We start from the raw sequence: 18,185 nt of genomic DNA, 5'->3' as shown, positions 1-18,185 counted from the left end.
GAGTGAGTGCAAGCCCGCGACAGGCGGTGCTTGGCGCGCTCCTCCCATGCCGGTGTCAGATATACGGAACAGAGCTCCCAGGCCGGACGCGCGGTGGCCTGACGGCCCGTGAGGATTCCATCGGCCTGACCCTGCCCGGCTTGACCCTGCCCGGGCGCGCCATGTTCGCGCGTGGGTCCCGGAGGCGCCGCTCCGGGCGCGCGGTGAGCGATACTCGGGGCAGCGGTGGGAGTCGGGTAAACTGAGGCCCAGGAGAGGGTAGGGGATAGGGATAGCGAGGAGGTGCGCCACCGAGAGTTTGGGAATCCCCAGCTCCAGATTCCCAGAACAGAGGGGATGGGGCCGCTGGAAACGTGTGGCGAAGGAACGTGGAGATCTGGTGGCAGCTGCTCCCTAATCGCCTCTCTGCACACTTCTATCAGCACCCCAGGACCTGGTGGGCCCCCTCTCGTGTGAATTCTAGGAGGGGATTCTGAGGGCCAAAAGACTGGGTCCTGGAGTTCTGGATTGCGTAAGGACCTCCTGAGCTTCTGAGGGAAGGGACTTCCCTTGTACCTTGGCAGAAAGTGATCTCAGGAATGAGGTCCTACACTTCCTGAGGTGCCTGAATACTAAGGGTCCAGGGATTGGGATTTAGGGGAAGAGGGCTTCCAGGCTTCTATCTGAGCCAGGAGCTTTTTGACTTCCTAGATAGTGGGGTTGCTCTCCCTTTGGAGTGGGTCTTTAAGTGGGGTCTGGGTTTGGTGGTCCAAAGGACCAAAGGCCAAGGCTTCTTGGGGTGGGGGTTATTGAATAGATCATGGGCCTCCTGAGATCCTGAAGGAAGGTCTCCAGTTCCTTGAGTATGAAAGGGAGAAGCCAGAGTGTGGGGGAAGGGCACTTGACTTCGGAAAAGAGGGACAGGGTTCATGTGGGGATCCCAAGTAAAGATGGGGCCTCAGACTCCTACCCTGTGGAATTGGAGTGCTGCTGGCCTCCTGGGTGGAGAAGGGGCCAGGATGAGGCCTGAAAGAAGACACCCGGATTAGGGACTCGGTGCTCTGGTGGGGAGAGTGTTCTGAGTTCCGGGGGGGGGGGTGTTTGAGGCCTGGAGGAGTCAGAGGCTGGTGGGAGGTGTCCAAGGCTGGGTGAGGGGGAAGGGAATTCCCTGAAAAGGGATATATAGGAAGATGGCCTCAACTGCCCCGCCTCTACCTCAGTGTGTCCTCCTCCCCTGCACTCCCTGCGCTGTCCTAGCCTGCCCAGCGCTGCCCTGGTGGGACAGGCCCCAGCGTGCGTCGCGGGCCTAGGAGTGGAGAGGCGGGCGTTGACTTCTCTCTCCCCGCCCCCGCACCTCGCCTGGTCCCGCGTCTGCCCTCACCCACTTTAGCCTCCAGAGGCGGAGGACCCAGACCGCGGCCAGCCCTGCAACTCCTGCAGGGAGCAGTGCCCCGGCTTCCTGCTGCACGGCTGGAGGTAGGTGACCATAAGAGGGCCTTGCCTTTGTCAGGGCCCCGCCCTCAGGGGAAACCCCCAGAAACTCAGGCCACACTCCTAGGCTTGAGCTCCGTCCACCGAAGAAGCTTAGTTGGGGCTAGAGCCTTAGGCTCAGACTCAGGGCCCCGCCCCCTGACTCATTCTCAATTGTCCAATTCCCAGGAAAGCTCCACCCACTGCATAGCCCCGCCCCCAGAAGTGTTCTCTGCTAGCTATGAGTCCATCCCTAGGGAAATCCTCAGTCCCAGGCGCCGAGCACCGTCCACTGACATCCAGCCCCTCTCAGGCTCAGAACTTTTCTCCCAGACCCAGTGTCCTATCCTCCCACTGGAGCCCTGTACCCAAAACGTCTCATAAAAATCCCACAGAGCCCACAGCCAGCACACTCGGGCCCTACCCAGAGGCTCAGAGCCCCCACCCGCCCACAAGTTCAGACCTCAGCACAGTCTAGAGTCTGCCTTTAGGGAAGGTTCACCCACAATATCCAAAGCCAATCCTGGAAAGAAACCCCTAAATTTGTAACTCCAATCTCAGACTCAGGGCCCCGCCTTTATTCAGGCCCGCTGCCAGGACAGTCTGACCTAAGCCCTAGAGATGATAGGGACCACAGCAGCCCCACCTCCAGTTGACAGCCACACCCTCCGCTCCTCTCTCACCCACAGCAGTTCCCCCGCCAGAGTTCTGTCCTGGCTCAATGTCCCTGCCCCTTAGCTGGACTTCCTTGGGCTGACAAGGGTTCCAAGTGAGCTGCTACGCCTTAGTAATTGATCCCCTTCCCGCCCCCTTAGAAAGATCTGTCAGCACTGCAAATGCCCGAGGGAAGAGCACGCTGTGCACACGGTGCCCGTGGACCTGGAACGTATCATGTGTCGGCTAATCTCAGACTTCCAGCGCCACTCCATCTCCGATGATGACTCTGGCTGTGCCTCAGAGGAGTATGCCTGGGTGCCCCCTGGTCTCAAGCCAGAGCAGGTGACCAGAGGCCGCCACCTGCTCTTGTTCTCCAGTGGATGCACACACACACATGCAGGCACACACACACACTTAGGTAGAAACCTATTTCTAGGACCACACTAGGGTTTGTGGTCAGACTACACGTATCCTTATGACTCCTATGTAATCCCACAGCGGTCGTCCCCCCACAATTCTCAGGAAACCCTGAGTGATCACTGAATGGGTTCATCAGGGCCTGTTCACCCCACTCCTACTCCTTAACTCAGGTCTTATCCCAGCACTTCATTCACCACATCGCCATCAATTGATTCGTTCAACAAATAGTTATTAAATACCTACTGCATGGCAGACGCTGTTCTAGGCACTGAAGACACAGCAGTGAACAAAACACACACACAAAAAAATACATCTGACCACATGGAAGTTAGATTCCTAAAGTGAACAACAGCCACTATAAACAAACCTGTAAAAATATGTCAGATGGTATAAGGTCTTTAGAATAAAAAAGCAGGGAAGGAGTAGAGGTAGAGAACTGTTAGGACTGTAAATAGGGTGCCCAGTTCAGCCTCTGTGAGAATATGATGTTTGGGCTTCCTGAAGGAGGTGAAGAAGTGAGCCATGCAGATACCCAAGGGTAGAGCTATCCAGGCAAAAGGAAGAGCTGATGCGAAGGCCCTGAGGCAGCAGGGTGCTTGGCACATGTGAGGAACAGTGAGGAGAACAGTGTAGCTAGAACAGTGAGTGAAGGTAGAGTCCAAGAGGTGAAGGTGGAGGTGAAGTCCAAGAGGTGGAAGGGGGGCATGGAGAGGACTTTGACCGCTGCTCTGAATGAGGGGGAAGCCACAAAAGGGTTGTGAGCAGAGGAGGGATGTGGTTTGTTCTAGGATTTAACAGGAACCCTCTGACTGCTGAGTGTAGAACAGACTCGTAGTAAGGGTGGAAGTGGGGAGAGGGGTGTGGCTAGTGAGGGAGAGGCTACTGCAGTAGTCCTGTGACTGATGACAATATTGGCAGTGGAAGTAGTGAGTGGTGATCAGATTGCAGATATGTTTCACAAACAGAGCTAAAAGGAGTTGATTGTGGGTGTGAGAGAGGAGTCAAAAATGACCTCAAGGATGGATGGATTCACTGATATGGAACCGGCCAAGGCCGGAGCAAGTTGAAGAGTAAGAACATAGAACATAAGTTTGGGGTTGGCCACCTGGTGTTTGAGATGCCTGTTAAAGATCTGAGTGGCCATGTTGCTGAGAATTAAGGGGAAGAGTCACAGGGCTGGAGGTATGCATTTGTGAGGCATTAGCCATGACATGGTATTTATAGGCATGAGGTTGGATGTGATTCCCAAGGGACTGAATGTAGAGAGAGTCAAGAAACCCAAGGATGAGCCTGAGGACTCTCCCACATTTGGGATTTGGCTATTTGAGGAGGAACCGAATGGGATACAGAGAAGGATCAGCCAATAAGGTAGGAGGAAACCCAGGACGGTGTGGTGTTCTGGAAGCCAAGGGAACAAAGTGTTTCCAGAAAAAGGGAGTGATCAGCTGTGTCCAGTGCTTCTAGTGGGTCCAGTTGTTATGGGGACTGAGACCTGAACATTGATTTTAATGGTGTGCACCTCGTCAATGACCATAACAGGAACAGCTTTAGAGGAGGGGCAGGGACGGAAGGGGCAGGGAAGCCTGACTGGGGTCAGGTCTGGAGACAATGGGAGGAAAGGAAGTGGACACAGTGAATGCACACAACTGTTGTAAAAGGAAGGAAAATGGTGGAGAGCAGCTGGAGAAAAAAGTGACATCAAGACCTGAAGGAACTTGCAGCATATTTGGGGGGTGATGGAAATGATCCAGACTGTAGGAAGGGGAGATGGAGAGTGTCAGTAGACATTACCTTGTGATGACTTTAATTTTCTCAGAGAAGTAGGGTCTCGCCATCTCACTGTATCCCAACTCACCTTTAGTCTCAATCATTCTCTCCCATTCCCCATGTCCTCCCAGGTATACCAGTTTTTCAGCTGCCTCCCAGAGGACAAGGTCCCCTATGTCAACAGTCCCGGGGAAAAATACAGGATCAAGCAGCTGCTGCACCAGCTGCCCCCACATGACAGTGAGGTGAGGAGAGAAAAGACAAGAAGGGAACGCCAGGTTGGAGGGGGCGGGCACAGCATGGGCAAATGCTAAGCAGCTGAAAAACATGGACAGGGTCAGGGGCACCTGGGTGGCTCAGTCGGTTAAGCATCTGATTTTGGCTCAGGTCATGGTCTCACAATTTCATGAGTTCTAGCCCTGTGTTGGGCTCTGCGCTGACACTTTGGAGCCTGCTTGGGATTCTCTCTCTCTCTCTCTCTCTCTCTCTCTCTCTCTCTCTCCCTCTCCCTCCCTCCCTCTCTCCCTCTCCCCTGCTCACACTGTCTCTGTCTCTCTCAAATTAAATAAATACACTTAAAACAACTTTTTAAAAAGAAATGGGGTGGGAATTTCAGGCAGGAAGTACCATCTATACAAAGGCCTAGAAGTGAACTCTGAGCTGGGATGAATTCTGGAAGAGGGTGGGGAGGGACAGGCATCATGGGAGGTGCCTGGAAGACCCTCCTACCCCAGGCACAGTACTGCACAGCATTGGAAGAGGAGGAGAAGAAAGAGCTCAGAGCTTTCAGCCAGCAGCGGAAGCGAGAGAACCTGGGGCGTGGCACCGTGCGCATCTTCCCAGTGACCATCACTGGAGCCATCTGTGAGGAGGTGAGCCAGGGAGGGCCTGGATGAGTGAGCAGCGCCTTTGCTCCCGGGCCTGGGAAGATGAGGCCTGCCACTTAAGCCCTAGTGGTCTGTCTCTAATGTCCCCTCTGGCGGACGAGGTCTTTTCCTCACATCCCACTGTTAGGCAGGGACCATCCCTTATGGCCTCCCTGGCCAGCAAGATCTGTCTGTAGGACCCCCTGGTGGACAGGGACTGTTCCTCCCATCTCACTGTTGAGTGTGGTCTGTCTCTAAGGAGGCCCTAGTGGACCTGCTCTATCAGTTCCCTTCACACAGTGGATGTGAGGCATGGGCTGACTTTCTGGTCCTTTTGTAGGTGCGACATGTCCTTAAGAACTGACCCCCAGTAGCAGGGCCTGTCTGTAAGGCCCGGTGGGGGGTCGAATTTATCTTCAAGGCCCCTCCTGGTAGGCAGAGCCTGACCCTAGATCCTACTGTTAGGATCTAAGGTGAGGTTTGTTACTAAGATTCCCCCACTGGGCCTGACCTGTTTCTTTGATTTCTCCAGCTCCCTAAAGCCAAATTTGCCCTTAAGGCCACCCGTGATTAGAAGTGCCTGTCTCTATGGTTTCCCTCAGGAGCAGGGTCAGGCTCTAAGGTACCCTCCCCTGTAGGCAGAGGCTGTCTCAAAGTTACGCCACTAGTGGAGCCAGTCACAGAGTTCTGCCGTGGGGATGGCCCAAGTGTGACATGCCTTGGCTGACCCCCATCCATCTGTCATTTGGCAGTGCGGGAAGCAGATTGGAGGTGGGGACATCGCAGTGTTTGCCAGCAGGGCAGGCCTGGGTGCCTGCTGGCACCCACAGTGCTTTGTGTGTTCCACGTGCCGGGAGCTGCTGGTGGACCTCATCTACTTCTATCATGCTGGCAAAGTCTACTGTGGTCGCCACCATGCGGAACGCCTGCGACCCCGCTGCCAAGCCTGTGATGAGGTTCATGCCTCTCTACCCAGGGGTGGGAGTAGAGGGGGGGGGCAGGGCCACGGGCAGGCCCCTCTGATGGCCAAGGTGGCCTTTGTCCCTCCCCCCACCAGATCATCTTCTCCCCTGAGTGCACCGAGGCTGAGGGCCGGCACTGGCACATGGGTCACTTCTGCTGCTTTGAGTGTGAAGCATCGCTAGGAGGGCAGCGCTACGTCATGCGTCAGAGCCGCCCCCACTGCTGTGCCTGCTATGAGGCCCGCCACGCGGAGTACTGTGATGGCTGTGGGGAGCACATTGGTGGGTGAACATGACATTGAGCAGGGGGACAGATGGACAGCTGGGCCACAGCACCACCCCAGCAGGATCCTCCATTAGTATTCCATGCTTTTTCAGTCTAGCGCCAGCGCTATAATCCTTCACTGTAAATCCCTCACCAATATCCCAGGCTATGCCGCACTTCCTAAACCCCACCTGCACAACTCTAGGCACGACATATCTAGGCCCACCTCCAGAGTTCCCTCTCCCAGCCCCTCCCCCTCCCTTCAGTCTCTCAGCCAAAGCCCAGCTCCCCCAACCTACTCCCTATTCTCTAAAGATTCCTCCTACCTCCTAAGCCACACCCTACTGTCTAAGACCCACTCCTTTCCCACCAAGGCCCGGCCCTACCTTCTAAGCCCGGTCCCCACCACCCCGGCCTTTTCATCAGGTCTGCCTTCTGCACTCGGTCCACCAGAAGCCACCTGTTAAAGTCTAAGCGTGACCCACATCTTGGAATCCAATGCGCACCCTCACTCTGGGAGGGGCCACCCTGGGAAAGAAAGGGAAGGAGGAGACAGCCAGTTTCCAGGAGAAGGGATGAGGAAACTCGGTGAAGCCCAAACCTCGGGTTTCCTGCATTCTCCAGAGGACTCCATTCTGAAAAGCTGGAGGAAGGAGGGCGTCTTGGAGTACCCTAGATTCCCTGCCTCTTTCCAAGAAGGGCCCATTCAGAATAGGTGGAGTTATGCCTGATGACTCTACCTCAGTTTCCCCCTCTTTCGGTCCCCGCAGGCCTGGACCAGGGGCAGATGGCTTATGAGGGCCAGCACTGGCACGCCTCAGACCGCTGCTTCTGCTGTAGTCGCTGCGGGCGAGCCCTGCTGGGTCGCCCCTTCCTGCCACGCCGCGGCCTAATCTTCTGCTCGAGAGCCTGCAGCCTGGGGTCGGAGCCCGCATCTTCTGGGCCTGGCCGCCGTAGCTGGAGCGCGGGCACGGCCTCCGCGCCTCTGGCAGCATCCACGGCCTCTTTCTCTACTGCAGAGGAGGCGTCCGAAACCTCCGCCAAAGGCACCAGCACGGAGCGGGAGCCCGGTAAATTAACCCTCGAGCCACGCCCAGCCTCTCCGCGTCCCTCCGCCTCAACCCGGCCCCTCTGCTAGATCGCTCTGGCCCTTCACCTGGGCCATCCCTGGCCCCGCCCCCATCTCAGCCCTTGTTCCATCCCCAAACTAGGCCTTGTTTCCAGTCCTAACTACACCCCCAGGTTCCGCCCCGCTCAGTTACAAGGCCAGTCCCCTAGCCTCAACTTGTTTCTGCTTGAGCCCGAGTTCTTCCTTCTTTCCTCCAAACCCTTGACCCTCCACCCCCCGCACCCAGGCCACGCCCCTCGCATCAGAAGCCTCGCTCACCTTCCCTCCACCCAGAGCCTGCCCCAGGCCTCATATTGCCCATGTTGCTTCGCTGCCCCTCTCCGACCCCTGCCCCCACTTTCCTAATCCTGATGGGGGAAAGCGGAGAGAAAGCCTTTCCACAGGCCTCCACTCGGGGGGCCAGATAACAGGGAGTTTCTCCATCTCTCGTTTCAGTTACAGGCCCCGAGGAGCCAGCCCCCTTTCTGAGAGGGGCCCCCCACCGCCACTCCATGCCCGAGCTGGGGCTCCGCAGTCCCCCTGAGCCACCCCCAGGACCTCCCAGCCAGCCAGACCCGAGCCCGGAAGATGGTGCCTTTGGTCGCCAGAGCACCCCTCGTGTCAGCTTCCGTGACCCTCTGGTGTCTGAGGGAGGCCCGCGGCGGACCCTGAGTGCGCCCCCAGCCCAGCGTCGCAGGCCACGCAGTCCCCCACCCAGGGCCCCCACCCGTCGCCGCCGCAGCCACCACCACCACCACCACCACCATCATCACCATCACCGCCGCCACTCTGGCAGATATCGCCACCACCAATGTGACTTGGGATCAGGGTCGGACTCAGAATCTTGTTCCAGCTCGCTTTCTAGCCCCAGTTCCGAGTCCTCAGAGGAGGATGGCTTCTTCCTAGGGGAACGCATCCCGCTGCCCCCGCATCTGTGCAGGCCCCGGCCTGCCCAGGACAATGTAACTGGAGCCCCCAAATCCCCATCTCCACAGCTCTCCGGGAACTCACGCCCAGGATTGCCTCGCCAGGCCAGAGACAAGAACTGCATCGTGGCTTGAAGTCCTGGAGGGCTCCCTTCTCAAGTCCGAGTAGATGGTCCCGTTCCCCAACCTAAGTCATAAACCTCCTTTCTCCTTCATCTGTTTTTTGTTAATGGAGTAATTTAATATTTGTCATAAAAGAGGTCTGGCTTCTTTACATCCTTGCTCCAGCTGTCCTCCTCCCCAATTTTGCCCCTCTTGATGCTTGAGATTTATCCACATTTGATCAAAGGATTAATTTATTCATTACCATATGTTCTAGCAATCTCTTTATCCCTCCACAGAACCACCCCCCACACTGAGGAGTTGTTGTATTTTTTTTTTTTTGGTGTGGGTCACAACCTGGGGTCTGGAATCTCAAATCTGAGGCTCCCTCCTCCCTCATTTCGTGGCTTAAGTGGGTGCATAGTCCAGGCAGAACAGGTGTCTCCTTTGGGATACTGCAGAGGGAAGGGGGACATAGGCACACCCATAAAGATGGCCACACCCAGGAGGGATTGGCAGGTAGGAAGATAGATTCTCCCAATAAAGGCACTTTTACTTCAAACAAGGGGCTGGGAGTTGGCTGGGAGTGCTGTAGAGGCAGCGGGGAGTTATTTCCATGGAAGTGTTATTTGCAGTTTGCAGAGAGAAATGAAGGGAATTCACCTACACCGGGCCATCTGCAGGGTCTGCAAGTGAGGAAAAGAGAAGAAAGCATTGGATGGATTCATATGCCCATTTACAAACACGAATACTGAAGCTTATGGTACGTATTTGCACTAAAGCCATCAGTACCAATAAGGGGCATTCATGAACTTGGAAGACCCCTTTCCTTCTCTCCTCAGCCCCCTAAGCAACACTCCCCCCAACACAGACACACAGACAGACACACAGGCAGACAGACACACAGGCAGACAGACAGACAGACAGACACACACACACACACACACTCCCCCCACACTTACTTACTTACTTACCAGTAGGGGCTGCTGTATGTCTTTGCTGCCTCAAGGGGAAGGTGATGTAGGCGTCATAGCCAAAGAGGCATGAAACAATTAGGCCCAGTACCTGAGGGTGGGAATGGGAGTAAACAAGGTTAGATTCGGTTGGTCAGCCTAGTCAGCCTCTTGCTTCTTTGTCCACCACCTCCAGTGACCGCCCCATGCAGGGATGGTGACTAAAACCCAGATCAGGAAGCCAGAGAGCCCCAGGGAAAGGCCAGGATACTAGAATCTATGCCACCCTCCCTCCTCCTAGACCCTCTCAAAAACAGGGCAACCACATGGTGGCCCCACATGTTGGTGGCACCATTCACACTGTACATTTGAGACAAAGTTCTAGCAGATGATAGTCTAATGTATTGACAAAGGGGCTGCCTCTTTGCTCTTCCCACAAAGGTCCCTGTGTTGGACAAAGCATGGCCTTTCACAGCAAATGGTGATCTTGGGAGGAAAACCAGGGCCTGCGCCAGACTTTCCTGTAGGCTCAGAGGACAAGTGTGGCCTGCTAGGACTCACACACTTTCTGCCCAAAACCGGGGCAGAGATGGCCCCTGGATTCTCAAACCCCTCTCTCTTTACTTTAGAGCTGCCCCTGTGGCTTTTACCCCTGCAATGATTTTGGAGGCATTTCCTCTCTCCACCAGGACAACAATGGAGGTGATCAGGTAGAGGATGGCCGCTATGAGGGTTCGGAAGAAATCCTGTGAGGTGTAGACAGAAGAGAGAAGTCAGCATCCAGAGTTACCAGGACCATCCCACCTGCCCAGGCTCCTCCCCAGCCGCGCCATTTTCAGCCCCTTTCTCACACTCCAAGGCCAGTTGATGATCTGTATCTTAGTGTGCAGGTCACACATGTAGATGACAAAGAAGATAGTAGCAAGGATCATCTCAACCACCGACAGGGAGGAGTATCCTGGTGTGGAGGCACTGAAGCAGATCAGAATCACGAGGCAAAATATCTGGAAGGATGACAGGGGAAAGGGAGCCTATGATCAGTGCCCATCAGGGCTGAGGGGATTGATTTAAACCAGAGGTCTCAAACTCAGATGCCTACCAGGACTGTAAAGATGACAAAAAATCGCTAAACATTTATTGTGTGCTCATTGTGTCCCAAAGGTTCTTCTTCTAAGAGCTGTGCAATATTAATTTAATCATCACAGCAACCTAATAAGCTGGGTACTATTATATTTATTTTATAGGTGAGAAAAGTGAGCCACAGAGAGGTTAAGTGACTTGCCCAGGGTCACCTCGCTAGTAAGGGGTAGAGTTGGGTGCCTCAGTTTCCCCCCTTTTCCCTTCCACCATTTAGGGACGGGCTGCAGGGAGTGGTGCAGCCAGGTGTTTGGTGAATACTGCTGGCGCCAGCTTCAGGGCCTTGACAGGGGCGGGACCTGCGGTTCCCTCAGCAACCCCTTTGGGAAGCGGTAAGAGTGACACCGGAGGGGCAGGGCTCTGTTAAAGGCGTCGCACCCCTTTTACAAGTGAATCAAAGGCGGCGCCCACTTTGAGGGAGGTAGGAAACCCAGGCTCCCGAGAGGCCTGAATAGCTAGGGACCTCTGGCCCGACCACAGAAGGGTGAGGAAGAACTGGTAAAGGGCGAACCGCCCTACCCCGAAGGACCAGCTCTCAGGGCCCCACCCCAACAGGCCCCGCCCCTGGGCTCCCAGCCAGCCCGCCCGCCTGTGCCCAGGCCGCGCCACCGCTTGCCACCCACCTCCCAGCCCCCTAGGATCCCTCGAATGAGCCCACCGGTGTGTCCACGCGGTCTCCCTCCACAGGGTCCCCCATGTGCGCTATGTGCCCCTTGCGTCACTCCGTGGCCGAGCAGCTCCTGACCACCTTCTCCAAACCCCAAGAACTCGCCCTGAGCCCCCGGTTTCGGGCCTCCGCCACTAACTCACCCACCCTCGCCCCACCGCGGAGCACCTCCGGGCCCGCGTCTGCCTCACCTGGGGTCGCCTGGCTCCGCATGGTCCAGCCCCTCCACCCCGCCTTTAACCACCCGCCTACCCCGGGACGCTCACAATCTCAGCCAACAGGAGAATTCCCTTTCGGGTGCGCGAAAAGTTGGTGCAGGCGGCCCAGCAGCCGGGGGCCGAGAGGCGCTCGGAATCCGCCATGAGGTGCGCTGAAGTCCCTAGGGGCGTAGAGAATCTACTCGCTTGCTCGTGGATTGGGGGACGCTGCACACCCTGCCGTCTTGCCCGCCGTCTGGACGGGAAGGGGGCCCCCGAGGCGAAGGAGGGAGTGAATCACCTCACGGAGCAGAAGCGGGCGGGGCCGGAGGGGGCCGGGCCAGGTGGCTGCCGCCCCGGAAGCCCCTTTGCCCCGCCTGCCAAGGATACTCCCCGCCTGGCTCAAAGCCCCCAGGACGCCCCACCTCCAGGGGTGCCAGCCTTTGAGGCTTGGCAATTCGGGTTACCAAGTGCGGTAATGGTCAGACCTTTCACGCTTTCAGAATAGGAATGCTTTCTGTGCTGCCTCAATCCAGAACCGCGGGGATCTGGTTTGGGCGGGGGTTGGGAGGTAGCGGGTGGGGGGGGGGGGGGATATGACTCAGTTTCCTTAGCTGTAAAAATAGCTGAGGGGATGGTTTAACCCAGGTTTGTTTCCAGAATTCTGAATTTTGGATCTTAGTTGTGTGTTTCCCGACACTCTCAGCGAGATTTGAGGCTGCTCTGTTTTCAAAAAGAAAACACCTAATATTTCTTCAAGAAAAGGTGTGGAGGTCGTTTACAGTAAATGGGAGAAGTCAGAAGTGAAAATTGTCCCTCGTTAAGTCAGGTCAGGTTTTGTAACCAAATGGTTCCCAACATGTGCTTTTTGGACTTCAGAATTTTGGATAAAGGATCATGGTGGAATACACCTCTTAGCAGCGATGGAAGTGAGATTGTGCTAGCACACAGGCTAAGAGAAAACAGGGTTTGGTGAGCATCAAGCTGCTCAGTAAATGGGGACAGATATTATTAACAGTGTCACAGCCCAGGGTCTGATTCTCTGTTCTGCAATCCTAAGGAAGCCCTGGCCCCACGTGCTGGGCCTCCGTTTCCTGGTTCTAAGGAGAGCGGCCACCAGCACAGCCCTCATTGGAGAATGGGGAAGGAGCACAGGTTTCTTCATTGCTGGAAGCTTGGCAAGAAGAGAGGAAGGCTCCTGGGGTGCCGGTCTGGGTGATAGTGCTGATGACATTTGAAGTGTGTCATCCTAAGTGAGCAATTTCTCCTGACTCAGCCTTGATTTCTGCATCTGAGACATGCATCTGGTCACAGGAATCAGGATCTCTGTGGAGATGTGCTGAGGATCACACTCTCCAGACTGGACGTTGGTTTTATTCTCATTCCATTTTAGGAGGGAAGAGTTGTGGCTGGAAGGCCAAGACAGTTCAACCCAAGGGCCTGCCTGTACCGCCAACCTGTGGCCCCTCAAAACCAAAGAAGGGGCACCCCTCTGTCAGCCCAAGTTGCTGAGAGTGTTGGGTGGTGGAAGGGATGAAGCACATTTTTCCCAGTGCTGAGTGTGTACTTTCAACACTGTGAGGACATGTCTGAGATTCTAGGACAAAATAAACTCTGCTCTACTTCAGGGCCTTTGCACTTGCTGTTCCCAAGGATATCAGTGCCCTTCCCCAAGCTCTTCATACATTTGGCTCCTGGTGGTCATTCAGGTCCCAGCTCAAATGTTATGTCTTTTTTTTTTAATATTTTTATTTATTTTTAGGAGAGAGAGAGACAGCGTGAGCAGGGGAGGGTCAGAGAGAGAGGGAGTCACAGACTGAAACAGGCTCCAGGCTCTGAGCTGGCAGTCAGCACAGAGCCCGACGCGGGGCTTGAACCCCCAAACCGCGAGATCATGACCTAAGCAAAAGTCGGACGCTTAACCAAGCCACCCAGGCGCCCCAAATGTTATGTCTTTTAAAAGACCAGCAGCCCACCATCATCACCTCCACCAGCATAACCTCCTTTTGCTATCCTTATAACTCTGGCCTTTCTCTAAAGCTATCTTTTATTTATTTATTTTCTTGTCTTTTCTGACATGAGTCTACACAAGGTTATAAATCTTTTTTAATTTTTTGATGTTTATTTATTTTTGAAGGATAGAGACAGAGCATGAGCAGGGGAAGAGCAGAGAGAAAGGGAGACACAGAATCTGAAGCAGGTTCCAGGCTCTGAGCTGTCATCACAGAACCTGATGTGGGGCTCGAACTCACGAACTGTGAGATCATGACCTGAGCCAAAGTCAGACACTTAACCGACTGAGCCAACCAGGCACCCCACAAGGTTAGGAATCTCTATGTTTCATTCCACCAGCATTTCCCTGGTGCAATTATTTCTTGTCAGATGCAGGTGAGATTAAGAGGACAGGCTCAGGAATCTGGCCATGATTAAGATTTTTTAGGGGGCATCTGGGTGGCTCAGTTGGTCAAGTGTCTGACTCTTAGTTTTGGCTCATGTCATGATCGCACAGTTATGAGATCAAGCCTCAAGTAATCAAGCCCCAGCATGGAGCCTGCTTAAAATTCTCTCTCTTCCTCTCCCTCTCCCCTGCTTGCACTCTCTCTCTCTCTCTCTCAAAAGAAATATTTTTTAATGTTTATTTATTTTTGAGAGAGAAAGAGAGAGAGCAAGCAGGGAAAGGGCAGAGGTGGGGAGGGCAGAAGATCCAAAGCAGGCTCCCTGCTGACAGCAGAGAGCCCTATTCAGGGATTGAACTCACGAACCATGAGATCATGACCTGAGCCGAAGTGGGACGGCTTAACCAACTGAGCCACCCAGCTGCCCTCAAAAAAGATTTTTTAAAAGTAATCTCGGGGCACTTGGGTGGCTTAGTCGGTTAAGCGTCCGACTTTCGCTTAGGTCATGATCTCGCGGTTCGGGGGTTCGAGCCCCACGTCGGGCTCTGTGCTGACTGCCAGCTCAGAGCCTGGAGCCTGTTTCAGTCTGTGACTCCCTCTCTCTCTGACCCTCCCCTGCTCACGCTGTCTCTCTCTCTCTCACTCTCTCTCTCTCTCCTAGAAATAAATAAAACATTAAAAAATGTTTTAAAAAAAAGTAATCTCTACACACAACGTAGGGCTCAAACTCACAACCCTAAGATCAAGAGTTGGATGCTTCACCTACTGAACCAACCAGGTACCCCATTCTGGCCTTGATTACATCTTGCTTCAACACCCTCCCTCAAGTCATTTATACTGTCTGGGCTCACTTCCCTCCCCCATGAAATGGACATATCAGGATTGTTGAGTAGATGTGTAAGTAGATGAAAATAGATACTGCAAGTAAAGCCAATGGGGGGGGGGCAAGGCTGAGTAAATGGTGGCTGGGGTTACTATTATTAGTCTCCTGGGTGTGACTATGTTTAGAGGACTGGGGCTCCTGACTTCCATAGAGCCACACCTCCACCAGGCTCTGAGTCAAGGGTAGCTGGAAGCCCCAGTGCACTCCCCCACAATGTCCACAGTGCTGACCATTCAAGGAGTCACCTCTTCACCTCTTTATACCCTGGCTCCCAGCCTGGCTTTGCAGTCCTTCTCTCCTCTCAGTGTCACCCTGGAAACTCACCCTCTGGTCTTTTAATTCTCTCCCCTCTCCGACCCCTCCCCTTAGGGGGTGGGAGTTGCCCATTCCCGCCTGACCACAGCTTCCTTCATTGGGGGGTTATGGGGCCAAGTGTTCAGGATGTGGTGACAAGCGGAGGTGACTGGACATTTCTGGCCTTGGCCAGTGCTGGCTTTGGGGCTATCGCGGTTGGAGCCCCGCTAGCCTGGCTTTGGGGCTCTGCTCCCAGGATGGAGGAAACTCTGGCCTCTCCCAGGACCGGAATGCCCAGCATGTGGCGTGTGCATACAAGCTGGCTGCAGTTCCTCACCATCTATGGAAGAGGGGGGCGCGGCTCAAAGATTCGAACAGCCTTTTTTAGCCCAGCCCGATGACTCATGCCTTCCCGACTCCACCCCAAAGGGGGCTCCAGGGCCCCAACCAATGCCCTAAGGGTGGCAGTCTACGTGCCAGCAAAAGCCGGTCGACCAGGCCACAGTGAGAGACCACAGGCTCCTGGCGAAAGAAGCCACCCAGGTTCTAGGCTTGCTATCTGGTCATCAGCTGAGGGGTTGGAGGATTCCTGCCTGGAGCTGTGGGCATACAGGTGCACTCCCGCTACAACGGGCCCACCTCTGCATTCCCCATGCCACGAGCAAAGATTATCTGTGAGCCCTGCACACCTCCCAAAAAGTGAAACGAATCCGGAGAGAAGAGGGAGTTGGGGAAGAGAAACGGAGTGGGGAGAAAGCACGCCAGGCTGAGGATCGGCAAAAGCAGACCCCGCTAGACGCACGAATGAAACTGCACGAAGTAAGTTTGTCAATGGCTGCGAGAGGCCCTCCTTGAAACCAGATCGACCCACCCCCTCATTTACTGGGTAAACTCAGGAGCCCCACCCGACCAAAAGCACCTGGCAAGTCAAGATTGGGACGAACCATTTTATTACCACCCTCGCTCAAAACCTGAAGTGCAGGGCTGGCCCGTCCAGAGGGCTGTACCACTGACACCGCGAGGGGAGCATGGGCTGGTCCGCTGAGCAGCAGGAGGCGGGGTGGGACTACACAGAGAGGAAGCTCTACTCGCGAGGCTAGCGTTGTCAGTGTGTGGCCGGCAGAGCACGCCAGACGCAGGTTGGGCTGTACCAAGGGAGCACTGAACCCTCCAATACATGCTCAGTGCCTTCGCCTCCCAGCTGCCTTCTCGAGAGCAAGCTGCGCAGCCCCCGGGATCCCTAGGGCCCGCGAGAGCCGTTCCTCGCTCGGCACCAGCCAGGGTCCCGGAGAACCCGGGGCTCGGTCATCAGGGTCCTCTGTGTGGCGCTCTGGAGGAGGAACCGCGGGGCGGTCGACTGGCCCCTCTGGGCTAGGCTCTGGGCTGCCCCGGGTTTGGGCCGTAGTACAGGATCGAGGGTGCTGACGTGGGGAATCGCTGACGCTGCGAGGCCTCATCACCTCTGGTCCCCCAGTATCTGGCCTGCGATCTGGGGATGGCAGGACCGAGGGTTAGATTTGGCGACAGGATGGGGAACAGAGAGCTGAGCCCCATGGTAGAGGGTGGCAGGGACCCCAATCCTTAGAGAAATCTCCCTTTAAGGGCTGGACACAACATTCAGGAACCATTGCCACCCCTCAAGACTCCCCCCCCCCAAAACACCTCTTTTCCCAAGACCCTGCCCCACCTGGATCCAGAACATGACCTCCCAATTAATTTCCTACAATCCCCAAAGGAAATCAAACCCAGACCTTGATCTCGAGATGCCAAACCCCTCCCACCTAGTACCCTAGATTCTCCTTTTCCTTACCCCACCTGTCTCTCCTCCCAATCTTTTCCCTAATGGATCCCTCAGCTTTGGAACTAGAACCCCTGCTCTCTAGATCTCCATCCCATCCTCTCCCTGCTGAGACCCACTCTGCCTTCTCATGTGAGGACCATAACTCTTCCTTCTGAACACTCGCTTTTACCCCAGACTCGTTCTACCCAATCCCTCTCCCAGTACCTCAAAAGCCTCCGCTCTAAAATCTACTTTTATTCCTATCTTGGGACCCTGCCCTTCCCAAACCTGCTTTTGGTAATACCATGACCCGTCACAGACGCTGAACTCTGACCCTCCCCACTGAAACCACCACCTCTTCCCACCCTGGACCCCAGCCTCTCCACTATGCGACCCTCTCCTTCCTCTCACAGATCTCTGACCCCTCTCCCATGGGAAACCCACCATTTCCTTTCTGGGGCCCTCCTGCCCCCTTAGGCTTGCCGGGGTGGGTTTCAAGGGGCCTGCTTAGTACAAGGCGGAGACGGGGTCCGCCCGCGCGAATCCGCTCCACCACCTGGGCGTGGGTGAGGCCCTTAGTTGACTCTCCGTTGATGTGGAGCACGAGGTCCCCAGCCTGCAAGAGTGCAAGGCAAAAGGTGTTGTAAAAAGAAGAGATGGAGAATACCCCAAAAAAGGGCGAGGATAGGGCTAGCCCTGTTTAATTAATGGAGGGTGTCTTATACCTCACCTGCAAGCGACCACAGCGCTGTGCCGGCCCATCCTTCAGCAGCCCACGCACTGCCAGAGGGGTATCCCCGGCTGAATCTCGACCTCCGCTTAATGTGAGGCCAAAGCCTGCAGAACCGCGAACTAATTCCACACAGAACCGTCCAGAGGCCTGGAGCGGCTTCGAGCCAGAACGTGCCTTACTCTGGGTCACTTGGGGTGGTGTGGTACCTGTACCCAAGGTCTCTGACTGGTGATGCTAGAGTAAAGACACAAGTGTACATACATTGCCAGTCTCAAAACAGGCGGCATTCTTTAAGAGGACCAGATGGTACCTGAGGCCGGGGATCCACGAAAGTGGCCTTAGGCAGGCGACTGTCTGTAACCTCTATGTCGGCAGAATCTAGCACATTAATGGCTGGAAGATGAAAACTGAAATCAGAGGGGTACTCCATGGACACCACCTAGGATAAACCCCCCGATTTAACATTCTAGCCTCACCTCATTTCCTTGCCTCTAGAATGCAGATAGAAACACCCGCTCATTTAACTGAACTCAGCCCACATGAATAACTGACTTGAATGAATAACTGACTCGAATCAACCTTTTTAAGTAATAAATCTGGGTCTGGCTTTTGGAATAAGCCTC

General features: G+C 55.0%; 3 protein-coding genes across 3 annotated transcripts; 1 reads left to right on the top strand and 2 right to left on the bottom strand.

The window, feature by feature from the left end:
* The first annotated feature begins 84 nt into the window (after positions 1-84).
* Positions 85-8,679, top strand: PRICKLE3 (prickle planar cell polarity protein 3). Its single transcript, XM_039218287.1, has 9 exons — positions 85-203; positions 1,370-1,455; positions 2,265-2,448; positions 4,425-4,538; positions 5,028-5,165; positions 5,912-6,115; positions 6,217-6,403; positions 7,157-7,456; positions 7,951-8,679. Exons 1-9 carry the CDS (start codon positions 162-164, stop codon positions 8,553-8,555), a joined length of 1,860 nt encoding a protein of 619 aa, XP_039074218.1. The 5' UTR covers positions 85-161; the 3' UTR covers positions 8,556-8,679.
* Positions 8,680-8,851: 172 nt separating this feature from the next.
* PLP2 (proteolipid protein 2) lies at positions 8,852-11,781 on the bottom strand. The gene is made up of 5 exons (XM_039218288.1): positions 11,546-11,781; positions 10,327-10,479; positions 10,126-10,221; positions 9,497-9,587; positions 8,852-9,208 (listed from the first exon to the last, which is right to left on the bottom strand). The coding sequence occupies exons 1-5, from the start codon at positions 11,639-11,641 to the stop codon at positions 9,186-9,188; spliced, it is 459 nt and encodes a 152-aa protein (XP_039074219.1). The 5' UTR covers positions 11,642-11,781; the 3' UTR covers positions 8,852-9,185.
* Positions 11,782-15,982: 4,201 nt separating this feature from the next.
* Positions 15,983-17,992, bottom strand: MAGIX (MAGI family member, X-linked). Its single transcript, XM_039218297.1, has 4 exons — positions 17,873-17,992; positions 17,560-17,796; positions 17,274-17,445; positions 15,983-16,538 (listed from the first exon to the last, which is right to left on the bottom strand). The coding sequence occupies exons 1-4, from the start codon at positions 17,990-17,992 to the stop codon at positions 16,231-16,233; spliced, it is 837 nt and encodes a 278-aa protein (XP_039074228.1). The 3' UTR covers positions 15,983-16,230.
* Positions 17,993-18,185: the final 193 nt, after the last annotated feature.

The sequence above is a fragment of the Hyaena hyaena genome, unplaced genomic scaffold (genome assembly GCF_003009895.1).
Source record: "Hyaena hyaena isolate Hyena2069 unplaced genomic scaffold, ASM300989v1 scaffold_754, whole genome shotgun sequence".
NCBI classification, from domain to species: Eukaryota; Metazoa; Chordata; class Mammalia; order Carnivora; family Hyaenidae; genus Hyaena; species Hyaena hyaena.
The sequence above is the reverse complement of the archived record's forward strand: the minus strand, read 5'-3'. Positions and strand labels throughout refer to the sequence as shown.

Coding starts and splice junctions, on each gene's coding strand:
- PRICKLE3 (XM_039218287.1), top strand. CDS start 162: ATGTTCGCGCGTGGGTCCCGGAGGCGCCGCTCCGGGCGCGCG. Junction 4,539..5,027: donor TGCCCCCACATGACAGTGAG/GTGAGGAGAGAA, acceptor CTCCTACCCCAG/GCACAGTACTGCACAGCATT. Junction 6,404..7,156: donor TGGCTGTGGGGAGCACATTG/GTGGGTGAACAT, acceptor CGGTCCCCGCAG/GCCTGGACCAGGGGCAGATG.
- PLP2 (XM_039218288.1), bottom strand. CDS start 11,641: ATGGCGGATTCCGAGCGCCTCTCGGCCCCCGGCTGCTGGGCCGCCTGC. Junction 10,480..11,545: donor TTCTCCTGTTGGCTGAGATT/GTGAGCGTCCCG, acceptor TCATCCTTCCAG/ATATTTTGCCTCGTGATTCT. Junction 9,588..10,125: donor CCTCCAAAATCATTGCAGGG/GTAAAAGCCACA, acceptor TCCCACCCTCAG/GTACTGGGCCTAATTGTTTC.
- MAGIX (XM_039218297.1), bottom strand. CDS start 17,992: ATGGAGTACCCCTCTGATTTCAGTTTTCATCTTCCAGCCATTAATGTG. Junction 17,797..17,872: donor TCGTGGATCCCCGGCCTCAG/GTACCATCTGGT, acceptor TCTTTACTCTAG/CATCACCAGTCAGAGACCTT. Junction 16,539..17,273: donor AGGGCCCCAGAAAGGAAATG/GTGGGTTTCCCA, acceptor TGCCATCCCCAG/ATCGCAGGCCAGATACTGGG.